Source organism: Oncorhynchus mykiss, chromosome 24 (genome assembly GCF_013265735.2).
Source record: "Oncorhynchus mykiss isolate Arlee chromosome 24, USDA_OmykA_1.1, whole genome shotgun sequence".
Taxonomy (NCBI): Eukaryota; Metazoa; Chordata; class Actinopteri; order Salmoniformes; family Salmonidae; genus Oncorhynchus; species Oncorhynchus mykiss.
The window spans coordinates 38523356-38549168 of NC_048588.1; the positions used below are offsets into that span (position 1 = coordinate 38523356).

At 46.0% G+C, this 25813-nt stretch overlaps 1 protein-coding gene and 1 long non-coding RNA gene across 6 annotated transcripts in view; one reads left to right on the forward strand and one right to left on the reverse strand.

Moving 5' to 3' along the window:
* Positions 1-3528: 3528 nt before the first annotated feature.
* LOC110503272 lies at positions 3529-4412 on the forward strand. Its single transcript, XR_002470453.2, has 2 exons — positions 3529-3773; positions 3864-4412. It is a non-coding gene; the product is annotated as an uncharacterized LOC110503272 (long non-coding RNA).
* A 3660-nt stretch (positions 4413-8072) lies between these two features.
* hnrnpul1 (heterogeneous nuclear ribonucleoprotein U-like 1) overlaps positions 8073-25813 on the reverse strand; it is a 39358-nt gene continuing 21617 nt past the window's right edge. For 4 of the 5 annotated variants that reach the window (XM_036962170.1, XM_036962165.1, XM_036962168.1 and 1 more), the window contains exons 10-16: positions 20977-21099; positions 20460-20588; positions 18769-18937; positions 14585-14869; positions 14253-14407; positions 10979-11149; positions 8073-8308 (exon numbers count right to left, since the gene is read on the reverse strand). In XM_036962170.1, coding sequence (XP_036818065.1) covers positions 8156-8308; positions 10979-11149; positions 14253-14407; positions 14585-14869; positions 18769-18937; positions 20460-20588; positions 20977-21099 — 1185 coding nt within the window. In that variant the 3' untranslated portion in view covers positions 8073-8155. The remainder of the gene's footprint in view (positions 8309-10978; positions 11150-14252; positions 14408-14584; positions 14870-18768; positions 18938-20459; positions 20589-20976; positions 21100-25813) is intronic. The other variant, XM_036962169.1, reaches the window with a different exon arrangement.

Consider the following 25813-nt stretch of genomic DNA (forward strand, 5'->3'; position numbering starts at 1 on the left):
CAGTGGGGTTAACTGGTCTAGGAACAGTGGGGTTAACTGGTCTAGGAACAGTGGGGTTAACTGGTCTAGGAACAGTGAGTTTAACTGGTCTAGGAACAGTGGGGTTAACTGGTCTAGGAACAGTGGGGTTAACTGGTCTAGGAACAGTGGGTTAACTGGTCTAGGAACAGTGGGATTAACTGGTCTAGGAACAGTGGGGTTAACTGGTCTAGGAACAGTGGGGTTAACTGGTCTAGGAACAGTGGGTTAACTGGTCTAGGAACAGTGGGTTTAACTGGTCTAGGAACAGTGGGGTTAACTGGTCTAGGAACAGTGGGTTAACTGGTCTAGGAACAGTGGGATTAACTGGTCTAGGAACAGTGGGGTTAACTGGTCTAGGAACAGTGGGGTTAACTGGTCTAGGAACAGTGGGTTAACTGGTCTAGGAACAGTGGGATTAACTGGTCTAGGAACAGTGGGGTTAACTGGTCTAGGAACAGTGGGGTTAACTGGTCTAGGAACAGTGGGGTTAACTGGTCTAGGAACAGTGGGGTTAACTGGTCTAGGAACAGTGGGGTTAACTGGTCTAGGAACAGTGGGGTTTACTGCCTTGTTCAGGGGAAGAACGTCATTTTTTTTACCCTGTCAGCTCGAGGTTCGCTCTTGCAACCTTTCGGTTACTGGTCCCACACTCTAACCACTAGGCTACCCTGCCACACCAAGGTAGTGCACTATATAGGCAATAGGGTGCCATAGTGGACAGGCCCGTGGAGATGGACCTCCCAAGACTGCCTTAAAATCTTATACAACAAGCTACCCGGTAAGCATGACGGGACATGATTATACTAATGTCAGTAGTACAATGCAACGCCTCTCTGTCCCTTCCACCTCCACCAAATACACACGGCCTTTATCACAGCTTCTGCTGGACTGCATCCGTGAAACTACAGTAACGTTTCCAACCCTGTGATGTGATGATCGTTGTTGTACTGTTGTAATTATGTTCATATTCTGGCACCTCTGCTAATCTCAGTTTAGGGTGTCAGTGTGTTTTTTTTTGTTTAAAGGAAATTTGAGGGCCTACTGTACTGAGTCTATACTGGGGTCCCAAATGGCACTCTATGCCCTATAGCGGACTATTACCTGGATTACCTGGTCTGGAAGACTTGACCCTAGGCAACACAGTGACTAGGGTCTGTTTTCAATGATAGACTTACGTCAATGGGGGGGGGGGGGGGGGCTTTTGACCAGAGTCCTACTGTGTTTGGCTGGTAGGTAAGTCTTGAAGACTTGACCCTAGGCAACACATCTGTTTTCAATGATAGACTTATGTCAAGGTCAATAGGGGGGGGGGGGGGGCATTTCTGGGGACCAAACAAACCACAAGACAGACAGACATGAGGCTAGAACGTCGCAAAAGTTTAGTGAAGGTAGTTGATGCAAACTTGCAACTTGTGAAATGCACCCATTAAAAATAATCTACAAAATCTTCATCTTTGCTAGTTCTAATTTATATATTACTCAAGAGTAGTGACTTAGTTCCACTATGCTACGTAGGTAGTGACATAATTCCTCTGTTACGTAGGTAGTGACGTAGTTCCTCTATGCTACGTAGGTAGTGACATAATTCCTCTATGCTACATAGGTAGTGACATAATTCCTCTATGCTACGTAGGTAGTGACATAATTCCTCTATGCTACGTAGGTAGTGACATAGTTCCTCTATGCTATGTAGGTAGTGACATAATTCCTCTATGCTACGTAGGTAGTGACATAGTTCCTCTATGCTATGTAGGTAGTGACATAATTCCTCTATGCTACGTAGGTAGTGACATAGTTCCTCTATGCTATGTAGGTAGTGACATAATTCCTCTATGCTACATAGGTAGTGACATAATTCCTCTATGCTACGTAGGTAGTGACATAATTCCTCTATGCTACGTAGGTAGTGACATAATTCCACTATGCTACATAGGTAGTGACATAATTCCTCTATGCTACGTAGGTAGTGACATAATTCCTCTATGCTACATAGGTAGTGACATAATTTCTGTATGCTACACTACAGTTGATGTCGGAAGTTTACATACACCTTAGCCAAATAATATTTAACTCACGTTTTTCACAATTCCTGACATTTAATCCTAGTAACAATTCCCTGTTTTAGGTCAGCTAGGATCACCACTTTATTTTAAGAATGTGAAATGTCAGAATAATAGTAGAGAGAATTATTTATTTCCGCTTTTATTTCTTTCATCACATTCCTAGGGGGTCAGAAGTTTACATACACTCAATTAGTATTTGGTAGCATTGCCTTTAAATTGTTTCACTTGGGTCACACGTTTTGGGTAGCCTTCCACAAGCTTCCCACAATAAGTTGGGTGAATTTTGGCCCATTCCTCTTGACAGAGCTGGTGTAACTGAATCAGGTTTGTATAGGCCTCCTTGATCACACACGCTTTTTCAGTTCTGCCCACAAATTATCTATAGGATTGAGGTCAGGGCTTTGCTATGGCCACTCCAATACCTTGACTTTGTTGTCCTTAAGCCATTTTGCCACAACTTTGGAAGTATGCTTGGGGTCATTGTTCATTTGGAAGACCCATTTGCGACCAAGCTTTAACTTCCTGACTGATGTCTTGAGATGTTGCTTCAATATATCCACATAACTCTCCTACCTCATGATGCCATCTATTTTGTGAAGTGCACCAGTCCCTCCTGCAGCAAAGCACCCCTACAACATGATGCTGCCACCCCCGTACTTCACGGTTGGGATGGTGTTCTTCAGCTTGCAAGCCTCCCCGTTTTTGACCAAACGATGGTCATTATGGCCAAACAGTTCTATTTTTGTTTCATCAGACCAGAGGACATTCTCCAAAAGGTACGATCTTTGTCCCCATGTGCAGTTGCAAACCGTAGTCTGGCTTTTTATGGCGGTTTTGGAGCAGTGGCTTCTTCCTTGCTGAGCGGCCTTTCAGGTTATGTTGATATAGGACTCGTTTTACTGAGGATATAGATACTGTACTTGTTTCCTCCAGCATCTTCACAAGGTCCTTTGCTGTTGTTCTGGGATTGATTTGCACTTTTCGCACCAAAGTACGTTAATCTCTAGGAGACAGAACGTGTCTCCTTCCTGAGCGGTATGACGGCTGCGTGGTCCCATGGTGTTTATACTTGCGTAATATTGTTTGTACAGATGAACGTGGTACCTTCAGGCGTTTGGAAATTGCTCCCAAGGATGAACCAGACTTGTGGAGGTCGACAATTTATATTCTGAGATCTTGGCTGATTTCTTTTGATTTTCCCATGATGTCAAGCAAAGAGGCACTGAGTTTGAAGGTAGGTCTTGAAATACATCCACAGGTACACCTCCAATTGACTCAAATTATGTCAATTACCCTATCAGGAGCTCCTAAAGCCATGACATCATCTTCTGGAATTTTCCAAGTTGTTTAGAGGCACAGTCAACTTAGTGTATGTAAACTTCTGGCCCACTGGAATTGTGATACAGTGAATTATATGTGAAATAATCTGTCTGTAAACAATTGTTGGACTTGTGTCATGCACAAAGTAGAAGTCCTAACCGACTTGCCAAAACTATAGTTTGTTAACAAGACATTTGCGGAGTGGTTGAAAAACGAGTTTTAATGACTCCAACCTAAGTGTATGTAAACATCCGACTTCAACTGTAGATAGTGACATAGTTCCTCTATGCTACGTAGGTAGTGACATAGTTCCTCTATGCTACGTAGGTAGTGACATAGGTCCTCTATGCTACGTAGGTAGTGACATAGGTCTTCTATGCTACGTAGGTAGTGACATAGTTTCTCTATGCTACGTAGGTAGTGACATAGTTCCTCTATGCTACGTAGGTAGTGACATAGGTCTTCTATGACTAAAGAGTCCCATCATTGAAACCAAACCCTGGTCACGGTGTTACCTAGGCTCCGGTTTTCAAGACGATCTACTAGCCAAAGTAGGGGGCTCTGGTCAAAATAATAACAATATATGCCATTTAGCGGCCATTTTTATTTTAATTACCCAAAGCGACTCAAGTCATGTGTGCATACATTTTACATATGGGTGGTCCCGGGAATGGAACTCATTACCCTGGCATTACATGTCTCTACCGACTAAGCTACAAAAAGACCTGTTACGGAGCAGGAATATTCTAGACATATCCTATGGAATAGGGAAGCATTTGGGAGGCACAGTACCAGCCGAGGTGAGATTACGACGGCTGGATACCCAAGACTATCTATGGACCGGACTATCTGTGTGTTTAATTATGATTTCTATTAAAAAAAAGTATTTTTGGTGGTTTTATGAAACGTTATACGAGTGATTCGTGACTACACACATGGACTCGTAGTGAGGAACACCGTTTATTAATTATGTTGAAATACTGATTTACAAATAAAACATAAAACTACTTCATAGTTTATGAATGAATTATTTGATTGTGTTGTGTTACCACTTACCAGACAGAGACACGGTATATAAACATGTGAATGTGAAACTAAATCGTTTAAACTTCAGTCATGAAACAGACATCGTATAGGGTTCATTCATCTGTTGTATTGTTATCATATTATTGTTGTTGTCCAATAAAAACACATTCTGACAGGATTCAACACAAAGTCAAACATTTTAACATTAAACATTTTTTACAACAATTAAAAAAAGGGTTGTTGCAATAAACAAAACAACTGAGTGGCCAAACTAGTGGACTAACTAGTGGACTAACTAGTGGACTAACTAGTGGCCAAACTAGTGGACTAACTAGTGGACTAACTAGTGGACTAACTAGTGGCCAAACTAGTGGACTAACTAGTGGACTAACTAGTGGCCAAACTAGTGGACTAACTAGTGGACTAACTAGTGGCCAAACTAGTGGACTAACTAGTGGACTAACTAGTGGCCAAACTAGTGGACTAACTAGTGGCCTAACTAGTGGCCTAACTAGTGGACTAACTAGTGGACTAACTAGTGGACTAACTAGTGGACTAACTAGTGGCCAAACTAGTGGACTAACTAGTGGACTAACTAGTGGACTAACTAGTGGACTAACTAGTGGACTAACTAGTGGCCAAACTAGTGGACTAACTAGTGGCCTAACTAGTGGCCTAACTAGTGGACTAACTAGTGGACTAACTAGTGGCCAAACTAGTGGACTAACTAGTGGCCAAACTACTGGACTAACTAGTGGACTAACTAGTGGACTAACTAGTGGCCAAACTAGTGGACTAACTAGTGGACTAACTAGTGGACTAACATCCTGCTGTTAGTGGACAAACTAGTGGACTAACTAGTGGACTAACTAGTGGACAAACTAGTGGACTAACTAGTGGACTAACTAGTGGACAAACTAGTGGACTAACTAGTGGACTAACTAGTGGACTAACTAGTGGACTAACTAGTGGACTAACATCCTGCTGTTAGTGGACAAACTAGTGGACTAACTAGTGGACAAACTAGTGGACTAACTAGTGGACTAACTAGTGGACAAACTAGTGGACTAACTAGTGGACTAACTAGTGGACAAACTAGTGGACTAACTAGTGCACAAACCAGTGGACTAACTAGTGGACTAACATCCTGCTGTTAGTGGACTAACTAGTGGACTAACTAGTGGACTAACTAGTGGACCAACATTCTGCTGTTAGTGGACAAACTAGTGGACAAACCAGTGGACTAACTAGTGGACTAACATTCTGCTGTTAGTGGACAAACTAGTGGACAAACCAGTGGACTAACTAGTGAACTAACATTCTGCTGTTAGTGGACAAACTAGTGGACAAACCAGTGGACTAACTAGTGGACAAACCAGTGGACTAACTAGTGGACAAACCAGTGGACAAACCAGTGGACTAACTAGTGGACACACCAGTGGACTAACTAGTGGACAAACCAGTGGACTAACCAGTGGACTAACTAGTGGACAAACCAGTGGACTAACTAGCCAACAAACCAGTGGACTAACTAGTGGACTAACTAGTTGACAAACCAGTGGACTAACTAGTGGACTAAATAGTGGGCAAACATTCTGCTGTTAGTGGACAAACCAGTGGACTAACTAGTGGACTAACTAGTGGACAAACCAGTGGACTAACTATTGGACAAACCAGTGGACTAACTAGTGGACAAACTAGTGGACACACATTCTGCTGTTAGTGGACAAACCAGTGGACTAACTAGTGGACTAACTAGTGGCCAAACATTCTGCTGTTAGTGGACAAACTAGTGGACACACCAGTGGACAAACCAGTGGACACACCAGTTGACAAACCAGTGGACACACCAGTGGACACACCAGTGGACAAACCAGTGGACACACTAGTGGACAAACCAGTGGACACACCAGTGGACAAACCAGTGGACACACCAGTGGACAAACCAGTGGACACACCAGTGGACACACCAGTGGACAAACCAGTGGACACACTAGTGGACACACCAGTGGACACACCGCAGATCATAAAATACTATTAACACCTTGAAACCTCATCTGATCCTCTTTTACATCATGTAAATATCTACCAGGATGACTAAAACAACAACATTACCAACCTCCAACTTAAGACTGTTGTAAGTGTTTCTAATGAGCAGGACGTGAAGACAGCAGAGGAGGGGGGGACCACACACAACAGGACAGCGATACAGGAAAAACCTGGTATTTTTCTCCGCTGTAAACAAACACGCTCTTATTTGTGTCCAGGGCTTTTAAATCTAAAACATTGAATGAACTAAAAAGGAAGTGGAGTTTGTGGACGGACGGACAGACAGAGATATAGAGATTCAGACAAACAGAGATACAGACAGACAGACAGAGATATAGAGATACAGACAGACAGACAGACAGACAGACAGACAGACAGACAGAGATACAGACAGAGAGAGATATAGAGATACAGACAGACAGACAGAGATATAGAGATACAGACAGACAGAGATACAGAGATACAGACAGACAGAGATACAGACAGATAGACAGAGATACAGACAGAGAGAGATATAGAGATACAGACAGACAGACAGAGATATAGAGATACAGACAGACAGAGATACAGAGATACAGACAGACAGAGATACAGACAGATAGACAGAGATACAGACAGAGATATAGAGATACAGAGATACAGACAGAGATATAGAGATACAGACAGACAGAGATACAGACAGACAGATAGACAGAGATACAGACAGACAGAGATATAGAGATACAGACAGACAGACAGAGATACAGACAGACAGACAGAGATACAGACAGAGATATAGAGATACAGACAGACAGAGATACGGACAGACAGAGATATAGAGATACAGACAGAGAGAGAGACAGAGATACAGACAGACAGAGAGACAGACGGACAGGCAGACAGACGGACAGTACATCCACATTCAGGCATAGTTCAGAGGAAGATGTTTCTCTACATGTCTGATCTACTCTACACGTTGGCACAGTCAATTAAAAAAGGGCCCAGACACACAGGGTTAACGCTGGCTAGAAGTAAGCTGCTGTTAATGTGTGTGAACATTGAAGTGTGTGTGACATCTGTGAGCTTCTCTGTGTGTGTGTGTGTGTGTGTGTTTGTGCCACGTTTGTGTGAGTGTGTATACATGTGTATGCGGATGTGTGTCATTATGATGTGTGACAAGAGGCAGTGATGTGGTGTGTGTGTGTGTGTGTGAGAGAGTGTGTGTGTTTGGGCATGTAGATAGACAGTAGATAGCAGATCAGTAGACATGTAGAGCAGGGGTAGGTAACTAGATTCAGCCGCGGTAACATTTTTTTTTTGTCAGTGTAGATGTTCGGGGGGGGGGGGGGGGGGGGGGGGGTCGGAACATAATGATTACAACTAGTACACTGCAAATTGACCACAACTAAGACCCAAAATGAGATTGTAATGGAAAATAAAAATCATGTCATACCTCGCCTACATTGAGACATGATCACGTCTCTTTTTTCTTTTCTTTCTGGGAATACCTGGTGAACAAATTTCCTAAATTAAACTCATTTTTAGCAGAATTCCTGGTGATATTAATATTTTTGGACCAAAAATAACCCACGCCTCAAATAAAAAAACCAAACATTTTTTGGTGGGAACAATTAATTTTATTGTGGGGCATAAACCGCCTTTCGTTGACCCCTGCTGTAAAGGTTAGAGGTCAGAGGTTACTGGGAGGAACCTGATGCCCCCTGACCTCCCTGCCCCTGTGAACCCTGACCTTGTTGACCCTGCCCCTGGCCGGCATAGTTCCCGTACTGGCCGTAGTACTGGTTCCACTGAGACTGGTTCTGGTAGTACTGCTGCCACTGCTGGGCATACTGCGAGAGAGAGAGGCAATACAGTGAATAAATACCCTATCTCTCAGTGATTAAATACCCTATCTCTCAGTAATTAAATACCCTATCTCTCAGTGATTAAATACCCCATCTCTCAGTAATTAAATACCCTATCTCTCAGTAATTAAATACCCTATCTCTCAGTGATTAAATACCCTATCTCTCAGTAATTAAATACCCTATCTCTCAGTAATTAAATACCCTATCTCTCAGTGATTAAATACCCTATCTCTCAGTAATTAAATACCCTATCTCTCAGTAATTAAATACCCTATCTCTCAGTGAATAAATACCCTATCTCTCAGTAATTAAATACCCTATCTCTCAGTGATTAAATACCCCATCTCTCAGTAATTAAATACCCTATCTCTCAGTAATTAAATACCCTATCTCTCAGTGATTAAATACCCTATCTCTCAGTAATTAAATACCCTATCTCTCAGTAATTAAATACCCTATCTCTCAGTGATTAAATACCCTATCTCTCAGTGATTAAATACCCTATCTCTCAGTGAATAAATACCCTATCTCTCAGTAATTAAATACCCTATCTCTCAGTAATTAAATACCCTATCTCTCAGTGATTAAATACCCTATCTCTCAGTGATTAAATACCCTATCTCTCAGTAATTAAATACCCTATCTCTCAGTAATTAAATACCCTATCTCTCAGTGATTAAATACCCTATCTCTCAGTGATTAAATACCCTATCTCTCAGTAATTAAATACCCTATCTCTCAGTAATTAAATACCCTATCTCTCAGTAATTAAATACCCTATCTCTCAGTAATTAAATACCCTATCTCTCAGTGAATAAATACCCTATCTCTCAGTAATTAAATACCCTATCTCTCAGTAATTAAATACCATATCTCTCAGTGATTAAATACCCTATCTCTCAGTGATTAAATACCCTATCTCTCAGTAATTAAATACCCTATCTCTCAGTGATTAAATACCCTACATCTCAGTAATTAAATACCCTATCTCTCGGTGATTAAATACCCTATCTCTCGGTGATTAAATACCCTACATCTCAGTAATTAAATACCCTATCTCTCGGTGATTAAATACCCTATCTCTCGGTGATTAAATACCCTATCTCTCAGTGAATAAATACCCTATCTCTCAGTGATTAAATACCCCCTCTCTCAGTGATTACATACCCTATCTCTCTGTGATTAAATACCCTATCTCTCAGTAATTAAATGCCCTATCTCTCAGTGAATAAATACCCTATCTCTCAGTAATTAAATACCATATCTCTCAGTGATTAAATACCCTATCTCTCAGTGATTAAATACCCTATCTCTCAGTAATTAAATACCCTATCTCTCAGTAATTAAATACCCTATCTCTCAGTGATTAAATACCCTATCTCTCAGTAATTAAATACCCTATCTCTCAGTGATTAAATACCCTATCTCTCAGTGATTAAATACCCTATCTCTCAGTAATTAAATACCCTATCTCTCAGTAATTAAATACCCTATCTCTCAGTGATTAAATACCCTATCTCTCAGTGATTAAATACCCTATCTCTCAGTAATTAAATACCCTATCTCTCAGTAATTAAATACCCTATCTCTCAGTAATTAAATACCCTATCTCTCAGTGAATAAATACCCTATCTCTCAGTAATTAAATACCCTATCTCTCAGTAATTAAATACCATATCTCTCAGTGATTAAATACCCTATCTCTCAGTGATTAAATACCCTATCTCTCGGTGATTAAATACCCTATCTCTCGGTGATTAAATACCCTACATCTCAGTAATTAAATACCCTATCTCTCGGTGATTAAATACCCTATCTCTCGGTGATTAAATACCCTATCTCTCAGTGAATAAATACCCTATCTCTCAGTGATTAAATACCCCCTCTCTCAGTGATTACATACCCTATCTCTCTGTGATTAAATACCCTATCTCTCAGTAATTAAATGCCCTATCTCAGTGAATAAATACCCTATCTCTCAGTAATTAAATACCATATCTCTCAGTGATTAAATACCCTATCTCTCAGTGATTAAATACCCTATCTCTCAGTAATTAAATACCCTATCTCTCAGTAATTAAATACCCTATCTCTCGGTGATTAAATACCCTATCTCTCAGTGAATAAATACCCTATCTCTCAGTGATTAAATACCCCCTCTCTCAGTGATTACATACCCTATCTCTCTGTGATTAAATACCCTATCTCTCAGTGATTACATACCCTATCTCTCAGTGATTACATACCCTATCTCTCAGTGATTAAATACCCTATCCAGCTGAAGTTTCTAAAATGATTAAATACCCTATCTCTCAGTAATTAAATACCCTATCTCTCGGTGAATAAATACCCTCTCTCGGTGATTAAATACCCTATCTCTCGGTGATTAAATACCCTATCTCTCTGTGATTAAATACCCTATCCAGCTGAAGTTTCTAAAATGATTAAATACCCTATCCAATAACTTCAGGCTGATACTGGAGGTTAGCTGTAGCACGGTTACCCGAGTTCACCTGAATCCTGGCATACTACCGTTGTTGCTACTATGGTAACTACCTGCTGGTACTGCTGGTTGCTATGGTAACTACATACGGGTACTGCTGGTTGCTATGGTAACTACCGGCTGATACTGCTGGTTGCTATGGTAACTACCTGCTGGTACTGCTGGTTGTAGTTCTGCTGTTGGCTGTAGGTCTGTCCTGCGGCAGCTGGCGTAGACTCACTGTAACTCTGAGTTTGGCTGTATCCTGGGTACTGACTGTAGCTGCCGTAGGTGTAACCCTGTTGGTAGTTGCCTTGATTATAGCTGCTGGGGTTGTAACTCTGGAGGAGAGAGAAAGAAAAGCATGTCGGAAAACTAAAACAGACTCCATTACTACTTTTAAACTATTCAACGTTAACCAAAAATATACTGGCCCAGCCATGGGGTACATTAGGGTAATACAGTAGCGTCCTGGGTAGTTTACTAATACAGTAGGGTCCTGGGGTAGTTTATTAATACAGTAGGGTCCTGGGTAGTTTACTAATACAGTAGGGTCCTGGGGTAGTTTATTAATACAGTAGGGTCCTGGGGTAGTTTACTAATACAGTAGGGTCCTGTGGTAGTTTATTAATACATCAGGGTCCTGGGGTAGTTTACTAATACAGTAGGGTCCTGGGGTAGTTTACTAATACAGTAGGGTCCTGGGGTAGTTTATTAATACAGTAGGGTCCTGGAGTAGTTTACTAATACAGTAGGGTCCTGGGGTAGTTTATTAATACAGTAGGGTCCTGGGGTAATTTACTAATACAGTAGGGTCCTGGGGTAGTTTACTAATACAGTAGGGTCCTGGGGTAGTTTATTAATACAGTAGGGTCCTGGGGTAGTTTACTAATACAGTAGGGTCCTGGGGTAGTTTATTAATACAGTAGGGTCCTGGGGTAGTTTATTAATACAGTAGGGTCCTGGGGTAGTTTACTAATACAGTAGGGTCCTGGGGTAGTTTACTAATACAGTAGGGTCCTGGGGTAGTTTATTAATACAGTAGGGTCCTGGGGTAGTTTACTAATACATCAGGGTCCTGGGGTAGTTTATTAATACAGTAGGGTCCTGGGGTAGTTTATTAATACATCAGGGTCCTGGGGTAGTTTATTAATACATCAGGGTCCTGGGGTAGTTTATTAATACAGTAGGGTCCTGGAGTAGTTTATTAATACAGTAGGATCCTGGGGTAGTTTACTAATACAGTAGGGTCCTGGGGTAGTTTATTAATACAGTAGGGTCCTGGGGTAGTTTACTAATACAGTAGGGTCCTGGGGTAGTTTATTAATACAGTAGGGTCCTGGAGTAGTTTATTAATACAGTAGGATCCTGGGGTAGTTTACTAATACAGTAGGGTCCTGGGGTAGTTTATTAATACAGTAGGGTCCTGGGGTAGTTTACTAATACAGTAGGGTCCTGGGGTAGTTTATTAATACAGTAGGGTCCTGGGGTAGTTTATTAATACAGTAGGGTCCTGGGGTAGTTTATTAATACAGTAGGGTCCTGGGGTAGTTTACTAATACAGTAGGGTCCTGGGGTAGTTTACTAATACAGTAGGGTCCTGGCGGTAGTTTACTAATAAAGTAGGGTCCTGGGGTAGTTTACTAATACAGTAGGGTCCTGGGGTAGTTTACTAATACAGTAGGGTCCTGGGGTAGTTTATTAATACATCAGGGTCCTGGGGTAGTTTATTAATACAGTAGGGTCCTTTGGTAGTTTATTAATACAGTAGGGTCCTGGGGTAGTTTACTAATACAGTAGGGTCCTGGGGTAGTTTACTAATACAGTAGGGTCCTGGGGTAGTTTATTAATACAGTAGGGTCCTGGAGTAGTTTATTAATACAGTAGGATCCTGGGGTAGTTTACTAATACAGTAGGGTCCTGGGGTAGTTTATTAATACAGTAGGGTCCTGGGGTAGTTTACTAATACAGTAGGGTCCTGGGGTAGTTTATTAATACAGTAGGGTCCTGGGGTAGTTTATTAATACAGTAGGGTCCTGGGGTAGTTTATTAATACAGTAGGGTCCTGGGGTAGTTTATTAATACAGTAGGGTCCTGGGGTAGTTTATTAATACAGTAGGGTCCTGGGGTAGTTTATTAATACAGTAGGGTCCTGGGGTAGTTTACTAATACAGTAGGGTCCTGGGGTAGTTTATTAATACAGTAGGGTCCTGGGGTAGTTTACTAATACAGTAGGGTCCTGGGGTAGTTTATTAATACAGTAGGGTCCTGGGGTAGTTTATTAATACAGTAGGGTCCTGGGGTAGTTTATTAATACAGTAGGATCCTGGGGTAGTTTATTAATACAGTCATTCACGTGTTTCTAAAATATTTAAATCTCAAAATAGGACGTTGCCCCTTTAAGAGAAGTACTTTTGAAAATATATATAAATCTGGCTACAGTAGTCTAGCTAAGACGAATGCTAGGTGCATTTTTGTAGCTTTCTTTTTGCCGACTATCAACCGTAGCCAGCGTATTGCTAGTATGTTCACTATTGAAGGTTTACGTTTGTAAATCACTTTCCCTTAAAAACATTTAATTTTTATTTTTTATAAATAAGCTCAGCGAATAGATTGATGGGCGCTTCTTTTTCCCTCTGGGCTGCCCGCTGTGTGGCGGCATCAACTCACATACTGCTCGAGAAGTTGCGACTCGCGATGAGCGTAGTTGAATGAATGGCCAATCATATTGCTCAAATTACAAATAGCATGACTTTTCTGACACGTGGTCTTCAGTGGTTTTCAAATCGGTAGACTGCGACAGAGCAGGTAAATGTTGAACTGGATTGCCAAAATGCGCCGAGAAGCTACTGGGCCGGCCCAGCGGTGTCACGTCCTGACCTTAGTTTCCTTTTTTTTTATGTCTCAAATTTTAGTTTGGACAGGGCGTGAGTTGGGGGTGGGGCATTCTATGTTTTTGTGTTCTAGGTTTTCTATTTCTGTGTTTGGCCTGGTATGGTTCCCAATCAGAGGCAGCTGTCGATCGTTGTCTCTGATTGAGAACCATACTTAGGCAGCCTGTTTTCCCACTATGATTTGTGGGTAGTTGTTTTCTGTTTATTCACCTGACAGAACTGTTTCGTGTCTTTCATTCACTTTGTTATTTTATTTTGTGTGTTCAGTTCTAATAAATTGACATGGACACTTACCACGCTGCACATTGGTCCGATCCTTCCTACTCCCTCATCAGAAGAGGAGGACCATCGTTACAATGGTCCTATAATTTATGTCGTACCCTGATTCATAGCACATTGTTAGTGTCAGGACTTTTTCCTGACTATTTCACCCGACCAGGAAAACCTCTAGTTGATGGGCTATGACACAGAGTTTTTCCTGCTCAGGTAAAACTCATATCCTCTCCATTAATGTGCAGACAGACAAGACAGCAGGTGTATCCATGGTTACCTGGTTGTATCCCCCTTTGCTGTAGGGCGCCGGGCGGTTGTAGCCTCCTGACTGTTGGTTACGGTTGTACCCTGCCCTCGGAGCCGACGACCCCCCCTCACGGTAGTTACCGTTCCCACCCCAGCGGTTGCCGGTGTAGCCGCCACGGTTGTTGCCTGAAACAGAGCGAGACATACAGGGACATCTCTTAGAGCAGGGCCTAGCCCAGACACGGTGAAAAGCAGTGGATTGGTGTAAGCAACAACCGCCCTAAATCAGTCCCTCCCTATTAAATCCCCCTGATGGGAGAGTGTACGAATGCACACTTCAGGAGAAAAGTGTGAGTGACTGACCTGGGGAGGAGTCTGTTCCTTCCTTACCCCTTCTGTATCCGCCTGCGTCTCTACTCTGGTATCCTACGCCGCCGCGAGGACCGCCACGGTCGTCATAGCGCTGGTAGCCTCCGCCGTTGCCACGGAACCCTCCCGGACGGTTGTCATGGCGTTTGTCGGGGGGTGGGCCGGCCTTGCGTCCCTCCTCGTTGTATTCCTTCACCAGATTGAAAGCCTCTTCCCGCTGCAGCTCCACAAAAATCACCTCTTCCAGGAAGTCGCTGGGCTCAGGGAGCAGGAAGTTGGCTGGAAGCCAGGATGGAGAGATGACCACCGAGAGAGACAGATGGAGGAGACGGACCGGTCCAGGATGACAGGATAGAGAGAGAGAAAGAGAGAGAGAGGAGAGGTTGTAGCGAAGGCCAGATCAGCCAACACCACCGGGAGACAAAATGAAAAGATAAATTATTATCACATAATGATGAGGGGAATCATAGAAAAGAGAAAGAACTGGGAGGAGATGGAAGGAGGCAGGCTGTGAAGGCTGAGGGTAGACTGTGAAGGCTGAGGGTAGGCTGTGAAGGCTGAGGGTAGGCTGTGAAGGCTGAGGGTAGGCTGCGGGTAGACTGTGAAGGCTGAGGGTAGACTGTGAAGGCTGAGGGAAGGCTGAGGGTAGACTGTGAAGGCTGAGGGTAGGCTGAGGGTAGACTGTGTAGCATGAGGGTATGCTGTGAAGGCTGAGGGTAGACTGTGTAGGCTGATTGTATGCTGTGTAGGCTGAGGGTAGACTGTAAGCTGAGGGTAGGTGGGGGAAGACTGATTGTATGCTGTGTAGGCTGAGGGTAGCCTGAGGGTAGACTGTGAAGCCTTAGGGTAGACTGTGAAGGCTGATTGTATGCTGTGTAGGCTGAGGGTGGGCTGAGGGTATGCTGTGAAGGCTGAGTGTAGGAGCGTTCTGTAGACTGAGGGTAGGAGGGTTCTGTAGGCTGAGGGTAGGAGGGGTTCTATAGGCTGAGGGTAGGAGGGGTTTTGTAGACTGAGGGTAGGAGGGGTTCTATAGGCTGAGGGTAGGAGGGTTCTGCAGACTGAGGGTAGGAGGGTTCTGTAGACTGAGGGTAGGAGGGGTTCTGCAGACTGAGGGTAGGAGGGTTCTATAGACTGAGGGTAGGAGGGTTCTGTAGACTGAGGGTAGGAGCGTTCTTCAGACTGAGGGTAGGATGGTTCTATAGACTGAGGGTAGGAGGGGTTCTATAGGCTGAGGGTAGGAGGGTTCTATAGACTGAGGGTAGGATGGTTCTGTAGACTGAGGGTAGGAGGGGTTCTGCAGACTGAGGGTAGGAGGGTTCTATAGACTGAGGGTAGGAGGGTTCTGTAGACTGAGGGTAGGAGCGTTCTATAGACTGAGGGTAGGAGGGTTCTGTAGACTGAGGGTAGGAGGGGTTCTATAGGCTGAGGATAGGAGGGTTCTGTAGACTGAGGGTAGGAGGGGTTCTGCAGACTGAGGGTAGGAGGGTTCTGTAGACTGAGGGTAGGAGGGTTCTATAGACTGAGGGTAGGAGGGTTCTGTAGACTGAGGGTAGGAGGGGTTCTGCAGACAGAGGGTAGGAGGGTTCTATAGACTGAGGGTAGGAGGGGTTCTGCAGACTGAGGGTAGGAGCGTTCTATAGACTGAGGGTAGGAGGGTTCTGTAGACTGAGGGTAGGAGGGGTTCTATAGACTGAGCGTAGGAGGGTTCTGCAGACTGAGGGTAGGAGCGTTCTATAGACTGAGGGTAGGAGGGTTCTGTAGACTGAGGGTAGGAGGGGTTCTATAGGCTGAGGGTAGGTGGGTTCTGTAGACTGAGGGTAGGAGGGGTTCTGCAGACTGAGGGTAGGAGGGTTCTGTAGACTGAGGGTAGGAGGGTTCTATAGACTGAGGGTAGGAGGGTTATGTAGACTGAGGGTAGGAGGGGTTCTGCAGACTGAGGGTAGGAGGGTTCTATAGACTGAGGGTAGGAGGGTTCTGTAGACTGAGGGTAGGAGGGTTCTGTAGACTGAGGGTAGGAGGGTTCTGTAGACTGAGGGTAGGAGCGTTCTTCAGACTGAGGGTAGGAGGGGTTCTATAGGCTGAGGGTAGGAGGGTTCTGTAGACTGAGGGTAGGAGGGTTCTGTAGACTGAGGGTAGGAGCGTTCTTCAGACTGAGGGTAGGAGGGGTTCTATAGGCTGAGGGTAGGAGGGTTCTGTAGACTGAGGGTAGGAGGGGTTATGTAGACTGAGGGTAGGAGGGGTTCTGTAGACTAAGGGTAGGATGGTTCTATAGACTGGCTGTTTGGCTACTGCAGTCAGAACAAATTCAACCTCCAGAGAACCTGGAGGAAACATTTGTTCAAGCGAACACAGAGGAGCGGGGGAGGGGAGGGGAGGGGAGGAGAGGAGAGGGGAGGAGGAAGCGCCACTACAAACCAAGTGCTGCCGTAACACTGCTCTTAAAACAGCTGTCAAAAAGGACTGACACATGACTGACACATGACTGACACATGACTGCTGGTCTGAACATGAGTCAGCTCACCGACAGCCAATAAGCTTGTCAACAGCCCTTGCAGACTGAGTGTCCACTACTTTTTGACCGTAAGTTAGTTCAATTTAGAGCACATCCTCAGTTTGCAGTGCAACAGGTCAGCGGGTTGGCAGGGGCAACACAGAGGGGCAACACAGAGGGGCAACATAGAGGGGCAACACAGAGGGACAACATAGAGGGGCAACATAGAGGGGCAACATAGAGGGGCAACACAGAGGGGAAACACAGAGGGGCAACACAGAGGGGCAACATAAAGGGACAACATAGAGGGGCAACACAGAGGGGCAACACAGAGGGGCAACATAGAGGGACAACATAGAGGGACAACATAGAGGGGCAACACAGAGGGACAACATAGAGGGGCAACATAGAGGGGCAACACAGAGGGGCAACATAGAGGGGCAACATAGAGGGGCAACACAGAGGGGAAACACAGAGGGGCAACACAGAGGGGCAACATAGAGGGACAACATAGAGGGGCAACATAGAGGGGCAACACAGAGGGGCAACATAGAGGGACAACATAGAGGGACAACATAGAGGGGCAACACAGAGGGACAACATAGAGGGGCAACATAGAGGGGAAACATAGAGGGGCAACACAGAGGGGCAACATAGAGGGGTAACAGAGGGGCAACAGAGGGAAACATAGAGGGACAACATAGAGGGACAACATAGAGGGGCAACACAGAGGGGCAACATAGAGGGGCAACACAGAGGGACAACATAGAGGGGCAACATAGAGGGGCAACACAGAGGGACAACATAGAGGGGCAACATAGAGGGGCAACATAGAGGGACAACACAGAGGGACAACATAGAGGGGCAACATAGAGGGGCAACACAGAGGGGCAACATAGAGGGGCAACACAGAGGGACAACATAGAGGGGCAACATAGAGGGGCAACATAGAGGGGCAACACAGAGGGACAACATAGAGGGGCAACATAGAGGGACAACATAGAGGGGCAACATAGAGGGGCAGGAGGATCAAAGGGTACTGCATCTTAAATATGTCCGGAGGCTGGAAGCATGGGGGGCAGGGAAGGAGGCAGGGGTTGGGATGGGGGGCAGGGGTTGGGAGGGGGGGCAGGGAAGGAGTCAGTGGTTGGGATGGGGGGCAAGGGTTGGGAGGGGGGGCAGGGAAGGAGGCAGGGGTTGGGATGGGGGGGCCAGGGTTTGGGGGGCAGGGAAGGAGGCAGGGGTTGGGGAGGGGGGGCAGGGAAGGAGGCAGGGGTTGGGGAGGGGGGCAGGGAAGGAGGCAGGGGTTGGGATGGGGGGGCCAGGGTTTGGAGGGCAGGGAAGGAGGCAGGGGTTGGGGAGGGGGGCAGGGAAGGAGGCAGGGGTTGGGGAGGGGGGCAGGGAAGGAGGCAGGGGTTGGGGAGGGGGGCAGGGAAGGAGGCAGGGGTTGGGGAGGGGGGCAGGGAAGGAGGCAGGGGTTGGGGAGGGGGGGCAGGGAAAGAGGCAGGGGTTGGGAGGGGGGGGCAGGGGTTGGGATGGGGGGCAGGGGTTGGGATGGGGGGGCCAGGGGTTGGGAGAGCATCTTCCAAGATTTGATTTTAGAGACAAAAACATAGAAAAAAGTAAAGTAGATCTGTTGTTTGTTTTGTTTTATTGGTTGGTTTTGTTTCCACATGGTTGTTCCTACCTTTCATTTCTAACACAGCCTGATCTGGCACATCCTTCCCCTGTTCATCAGTTTGTCTTAACGTTCGCTCTTTAAAGTCCTCCTCCGTGGGACATATTACAATAGCCTTGCGCTGAAACCCCTCAAAAGGGCGCATTTTTCGTCTCTGGGCTGATCCATATACATTTGTCTAGCAATGGTGACACAAGGAAAGAGGTAGAAGGCTGTTTGTTATCGTTTACTTGTTGTTGTTTACTTGTCGTGTTATGGACAGGCTTTGTTTTCCTCTGGCAGGGAAGCCGGGAACCCTGAAATAATGAAGGTAGAGAGGTGTTTTACGCTGGTTGGTTTTTTAGGTTTTTACTCTTTGGGTGGTTAACTAGCGGGTGGTATTTCACTCACTCTCCCCAGGCCACAGACCTACCTTCCCGGACTGCACCTCTCCACGTCGTCTTCAAGATCCTGTTACTGTCACAGAGCGAAGGGGACCCTGTAAACAACTAGCCTGGTTGTTATAAGGTGCCCTGTATCTTTCAAGGTAACATTTCTTGAGATTTGGGTAACGGTGTGGCGTGCGGACGATACCGTTGATCATGAATGCGGATATTTAACTCTTAAAATTCTCATCTACAAGTGGCACTAAAACGACTACAGTCCTAAACGACTTTTGTGGTTAACTTCATGTCCTCAAACAGTCCTTCCCATGATTCAGTTATCTGGTTGATTCCCAACGTATCTGAACAATGATTGACTTGACACTAGTGGAAATGTGAATCTACACCTGCCAGGGTCCCCTTGACTTACCTGTGTCTACCTGGTTGTCACGGTCGTCCTCCTGTACCGTAGACACACACGCACACACACAGATACAACCTACCTGTTGCTACTCACGGTTTCCACGGTTACCGGCAGACACCTCTGTAAAGACTGACTTACCGTTAGTAACCGCAGCAACGACGTCTCTCTGGAAACTTCAAAATGGTTAGTCTCCTCACCTTTTCCACTTACCTTAAGGGGGTTAATTCATTTAACAACAGAAAACACAGGCTAGCTGTTTTATCATTAAGGCTATCTACGGTCGGTCTGTCTCGTTATAGTTACCATGGCAACAGAAGTGGTTTGTCTTTACTCACCAGGCAGAGTTCTACTGTTTGTAAACATCTTTACAAAGTCAACAGGACTACAGATGCATAAAAACACATAAAATACTGTAATAATAATAATAATAATAATAATACAGTAAAATACTGTAGTAATAATACAGTAAAATACTGTAGTAATAATACAGTAAAATACTGCAGTAATAATACAGTAAAATACTGTAGTAATAATAATAATAATACAGTAAAATACTGTAGTAATAATACAGTACAATACTGTAGTAATAATACAGTAAAATACTGTAGTAATAATACAGTAAAATACTGTAAAAGAACAACAAAAGGGTCGTAGCGGAATAATACTGAGACGGATGGAAGATAACACGAAGGACCTAATAAACAGTTGTCCTTTATAAAATAGAAAGAAAAACACCGGTATAAATGGCCAACAAGATGGTCAACAACCATAGTGTCTTCTACTCTATCATCAACATGACCTGCAAGATAAATAAATAGTTAATTAGAGAGAGATCAGAGGTCAGCAGAGCCGTATTACACACACACACACACAGGAAGCAGAAAGCAGTCAAGAGGAAGCGGTAGGTACCGTACCTGGTCCAGGATGTAGTTGCGTCTCTTGCGTGCGGCGATCTGGATGAGGCGGTTGAGACACTGAGTGGCCTGTTGGATCAGAACGTCCCAACGACCGGCGTAGTTCTTCTGACGACGCAGACCCATCACCTGGTAGGAAGGACATAGCTCTTATACGGGGGGGGGGGGGGGGGGTCTATTTTTAGATAACTAGATAACACACTCAAGCCTAGCAGTAACACACCTCATTAGGCTTCTAGTTGACTAAATTGACAATTGTGAACGATTGAATTAGTTGTGTAGCCCCACCTGTGACCTCAGAGAGCTGAAGGTTATTTTTATTTTACCTTTATTTTACTAGGCAAGTCAGTTAAAGAACAAATTCTTATTATCAATGACGGCCTAGGAACAGTGGGTTAACTGGTCTAGGAACAGTGGGTTAACTGCCTGTTCAGGGGAACAGTGGGTTAACTGCCTGTTCAGGGGCAGAACGACAGATTTGTACGTTGTCAGCTCGGGGGATTGCCCAATGGCTTACCTTCATCTTCTCCATGATGGCGTTGGTTCCCAGGGTGTTGTATTTCATCTCCGGGTGACTCTCAGTATGTTTTGAGGCCCAGGTGGTCTTGCCACAGGCCGGCAGACCCACCATCATGAGGATCTAGACAGAGGCAGGGATGAAAATGAAGATAGCCCGTTAGCCCGAGGCTAGTACTTTTCAGACACGGCTAGTAGTAAATAACTAGCCCGTAGCGTTGGGGGGGGGTCGATACCGTTACATAGCATATTATTTTTTGGGACATTTTTGGATATAATATTGATACTTTGACTCCAATTGTTGATTCACTATATAGCATCAGCTAGCGCTAGTTTTTTAAATATATATATATATACAGGTAGCCTAGTGGTTAGAGTGTAGAGGTGGTAGGTAGCCTAGTGGTTAGAGTGTAGAGGCTGCAGGGTAGCCTAGTGGTTAGAGTGTAGAGGTGGCAGGTAGCCTAGTGGTTAGAGTGTAGAGGAGGCAGGTAGCCTAGTGGTTAGAGTGTAGAGGCGGCAGGTAGCCTAGTGGTTAGAGTGTAGAGGAGGCAGGTAGTCTAGTGGTTAGAGTGTAGAGGAGGCAGGTAGCCTAGTGGTTAGAGTGTAGAGGCGGTAGGGTAGCCTAGTGGTTAGAGTGTAGAGGCTGCAGGTAGCCTAGTGGTTAGAGTGTGGAGGCGGCAGGGTAGCCTAGTGGTTAGAGTGTAGAGGAGGCAGGTAGCCTAGTGGTTAGAGTGTAGAGGCGGCAGGGTAGCCTAGTGGTTAGAGTGTAGAGGAGGCAGGTAGCCTAGTGGTTAGAGTGTAGAGGTGGCAGGTAGCCTAGTGGTTAGAGTGTAGAGGTGGCAGGGTAGCCTAGTGGTTAGAGTGGAGAGGCGGCAGGTAGCCTAGTGGTTAGAGTGTAGAGGCGGCAGGGTAGCCTAGTGGTTAGAGTGGAGAGGCGGCAGGTAGCCTAGTGGTTAGAGTGTAGAGGCGGCAGGGTAGCCTAGTGGTTAGAGTGTAGAGGAGGCAGGTAGCCTAGTGGTTAGAGTGTAGAGGTGGCAGGGTAGCCTAGTGGTTAGAGTGTAGAGGCGGCAGGGTAGCCTAGTGGTTAGAGTGTAGAGGCGGTAGGTAGCCTAGTGGTTAGAGTGTAGAGGCGGCAGGTAGCCTAGTGGTTAGAGTGTAGAGGCGGCAGGGTAGCCTAGTAGTGGTTAGAGTGTAGAGGCGGCTGGGTAGCCTAGTGGTTAGAGTGTAGAGGTGGCAGGTAGCCTAGTGGTTAGAGTGTAGAGCCGGCAGGGTAGCCTAGTGGTTAGAGTGTAGAGGCGGTAGGGTAGCCTAGTGGTTAGAGTGTAGAGGCTGCAGGTAGCCTAGTGGTTAGAGTGTAGAGGTGGCAGGTAGCCTAGTGGTTAGAGTGTAGAGGCGGCAGGGTAGCCTAGTGGTTAGAGTGTAGAGGCGGCAGGGTAGCCTAGTGGTTAGAGTGTAGAGGTGGCAGGGTAGCCTAGTGGTTAGAGTGTAGAGGCGGTAGGGTAGCCTAGTGGTTAGAGTGTAGAGGCTGCAGGTAGCCTAGTGGTTAGAGTGTAGAGGCGGCAGGGTAGCCTAGTGGTTAGAGTGTAGAGGAGGCAGGTAGCCTAGTGGTTAGAGTGTAGAGGCGGCAGGGTAGCCTAGTGGTTAGAGTGTAGAGGAGGCAGGTAGCCTAGTGGTTAGAGTTTAGAGGTGGCAGGTAGCCTAATGGTTAGAGTGTAGAGGCGGCAGGGTAGCCTAGTGGTTAGAGTGGAGAGGCGGCAGGTAGCCTAGTGGTTAGAGTGTAGAGGCGGCAGGGTAGCCTAGTGGTTAGAGTGTAGAGGAGGCAGGTAGCCTAGTGGTTAGAGTGTAGAGGCGGCAGGGTAGCCTAGTGGTTAGAGTGTAGAGGCGGCTGGGTAGCCTAGTGGTTAGAGTGTAGAGGTGGCAGGTAGCCTAGTGGTTAGAGTGTAGAGCCGGCAGGGTAGCCTAGTGGTTAGAGTGTAGAGGCGGTAGGGTAGCCTAGTGGTTAGTGTAGAGGCTGCAGGTAGCCTAGTGGTTAGAGTGTAGAGGTGGCAGGTAGCCTAGTGGTTAGAGTGTAGAGGCGGCAGGGTAGCCTAGTGGTTAGAGTGTAGAGGCGGCAGGGTAGCCTAGTGGTTAGAGTGTAGAGGCGGCAGGGTAGCCTAGTGGTTAGAGTGTAGAGGCGGCAGGGTAGCCTAGTGGTTAGAGTGTAGAGGTGGCAGGTAGCCTAGTGGTTAGAGTGTAGAGGAGGCAGGGTAGCCTAGTGGTTAGAGTGTAGAGGTGGCAGGGTAGCCTAGTGGTTAGAGTGTAGAGGTGGCAGGTAGCCTAGTGGTTAGAGTGTAGAGGTGGCAGGGTAGCCTAGTGGTTAGAGTGTAGAGGCGGCAGGGTAGCCTAGTGGTTAGAGTGTAGAGGTGGTAGGTAGCCTAGTGGTTAGAGTGTAGAGGCGGCAGGGTAGCCTAGTGGTTAGAGTGTAGAGGTGGCAGGGTAGCCTAGTGGTTAGAGCGTAGAGGTGGCAGGGTAGCCTAGTGGTTAGAGTGGAGGGGCGGCAGGGTAGCCTAGTGGTTAGAGTGTAGAGGCGGCAAGGTAGCCTAGTGGTTAGAGTGTAGAGGCGGCAGGGTGGCCTAGTGGTTAGAGTGTAGAGGCGGCAGGGTAGCCTAGTGGTTAGAGTGTAGAGGCGGCAGGGTAGCCTAGTGGTTAGAGTGTAGAGGCGGCAGGGTAGCCTAGTGGTTAGAGTGTAGAGGCGGCAGGGTAGCCTAGTGGTTAGAGTGTAGAGGTGGCAGGTAGCCTAGTGGTTAGAGTGTAGAGACGGCAGGGTAGCCTAGTGGTTAGAGTGTAGAGGTGGCATAGTGGTTAGAGCGTTGGACTAGTCACCGAAAGGTTGCAAGATCGAATCCCCCGAGCTGACAAAGTACAAATCTGTCGTTCTGCCCCCTGAACAAGGCAGTTAACCCACTGTTCCTAGGCCGTCATTGAAAATAAGAATTTGTTCTTTAACTGACTTGCCAAGTTAAATAAAGGTTTTAAAAAAATTTAGCAGATCCAGAGTGCCTTGCTCAAGGGCACATCAGATTTTTCATTTAGTCAGCTCGGGGATTCGAACAAGCAACCTTTCGATTACTGGCCCAACCGCTTAAGTGCTAAGCTACCTGCCGCCCCATATAGAGAGCAATATGTTTGGAACATCAAATCACAATAATATCAAAACGCAAAACATAAGAGAATCGTAATACCAATCATATCGGGACCGAAGTATCGAGACAATAAAGTTTAAAGTTGTACTTTTTGAAGAATTGAGGACCCATGCCAAATCTTTTTAACCTCCTGAGGGGAAAGAGGTGCTGTCGTGCCTTCTTCACCACTGTGCGTGTGTGGACCATTTTAGGTCCTTAGTGATTTCGACAACAGAGGAACTTGAAGCTCTCGACCCGCTCCACTGCAGCCCCGTCGATGTGGACGGGGGCGTGTTCGCCCCCCCCTCGTTTCCTGTCGTCCACGATCAGCTCCTTGGTCTTACTGTCATTGAGGGAGAGGTTGTTGTTCCGGCACCACATTGCCATGTCACTGACCTTCTCTGTGTAGGCTCATCGTTGCCGGTGATCAGGCCTATTACCATCATGTCGTCAGCAAACTTAATGATGGTGTTGGAGTAGTGCGTGGCCACACAGTCGTGGGTGAACAGGGAGTACTTGAGGGGACTAAGCACACTCCCTTGTGGGGCCCCCGTGTTGAGGATCAGCGTGGCTGATGTGTTGTTGTCTACCCTTACCACCTGGGGGCGGGCCGTCAGGAAGTCCAGGATCCAGTTGCAGAGGGAGGTGTTTAGTCCCAGGGTCCTTAGCTTGGAGGCGAGCTCGGAGGGGACTATGGTGTTGAACGCTGAGTTGTAGTCAATGAACAGCATTGTGTTCCTCTTATCTCGGTAGGTGAGGGCAGTGCGGAATGCAAATGAGATGACGTGGTCTATGGATCTGTTAGAGTGATATGCAAATGAGATGACGTCGTCTATGGAATCTGTTAGGGCGGTATGCAAATTGGAGTGGCTCTAGGGCAGGATTCCCCAGCTTGCGGCCCGAATTTGACTCGCAGGTATTCCCACGCATAATAGAGAGACTGGTGATCAAATGGAAAGAAGATTTGAAATTATGATGTTTTAGTCAAATATTATATCTATTTGGGCTTCTTGCGGTCATTTTTGCAGTCTACAAATTATTTGTAATTATTGTTTTCGGTCCCCCTGTCCATCCATCCGCTGAAGAAAAGAATCGGCCCGCAGCTGATGAGTTGATGATCCCTGCTCTAGGGTGTCTGGGATGATGGGAGTTGATGATCCCTGCTCTAGGGTGTCTGGGATGATGGGAGTTGATGATCCCTGCTCTAGGGTGTCTGGGATGATGGGAGTTGATGATCCCTGCTCTAGGGTGTCTGGGATGATGGGAGTTGATGATCCCTGCTCTAGGGTGTCTGGGATGATGGGAGTTGATGATCCCTGCTCTAGGGTGTCTGGGATGATGGGAGTTGATGATCCCTGCTCTAGGGTGTCTGGGATGATGGGAGTTGATGATCCCTGCTCTAGGGTGTCTGGGATGATGGGAGTTGATATGTGCCCTAACCAGCCTTTTAAAAAGCACTTCATGACTACAGATGTGAGTGCTACAGGGTGGTAGTCATTCAGCAGGTCGCCTCAGAGTTCTTGGGAACAGGAAGGACGGTGGTCAGCTCGAGACGTGGCGATTACAGACCGGAGTAGGAGAAGCCGACAGTAGGTTGGCCTGAGGTAGTTTTAGCTGTGGGTTTCTCCCTCTCCAGGAGCCGACAGTAGGTTGGCCTGAGGTAGTTTTAACTGTGGG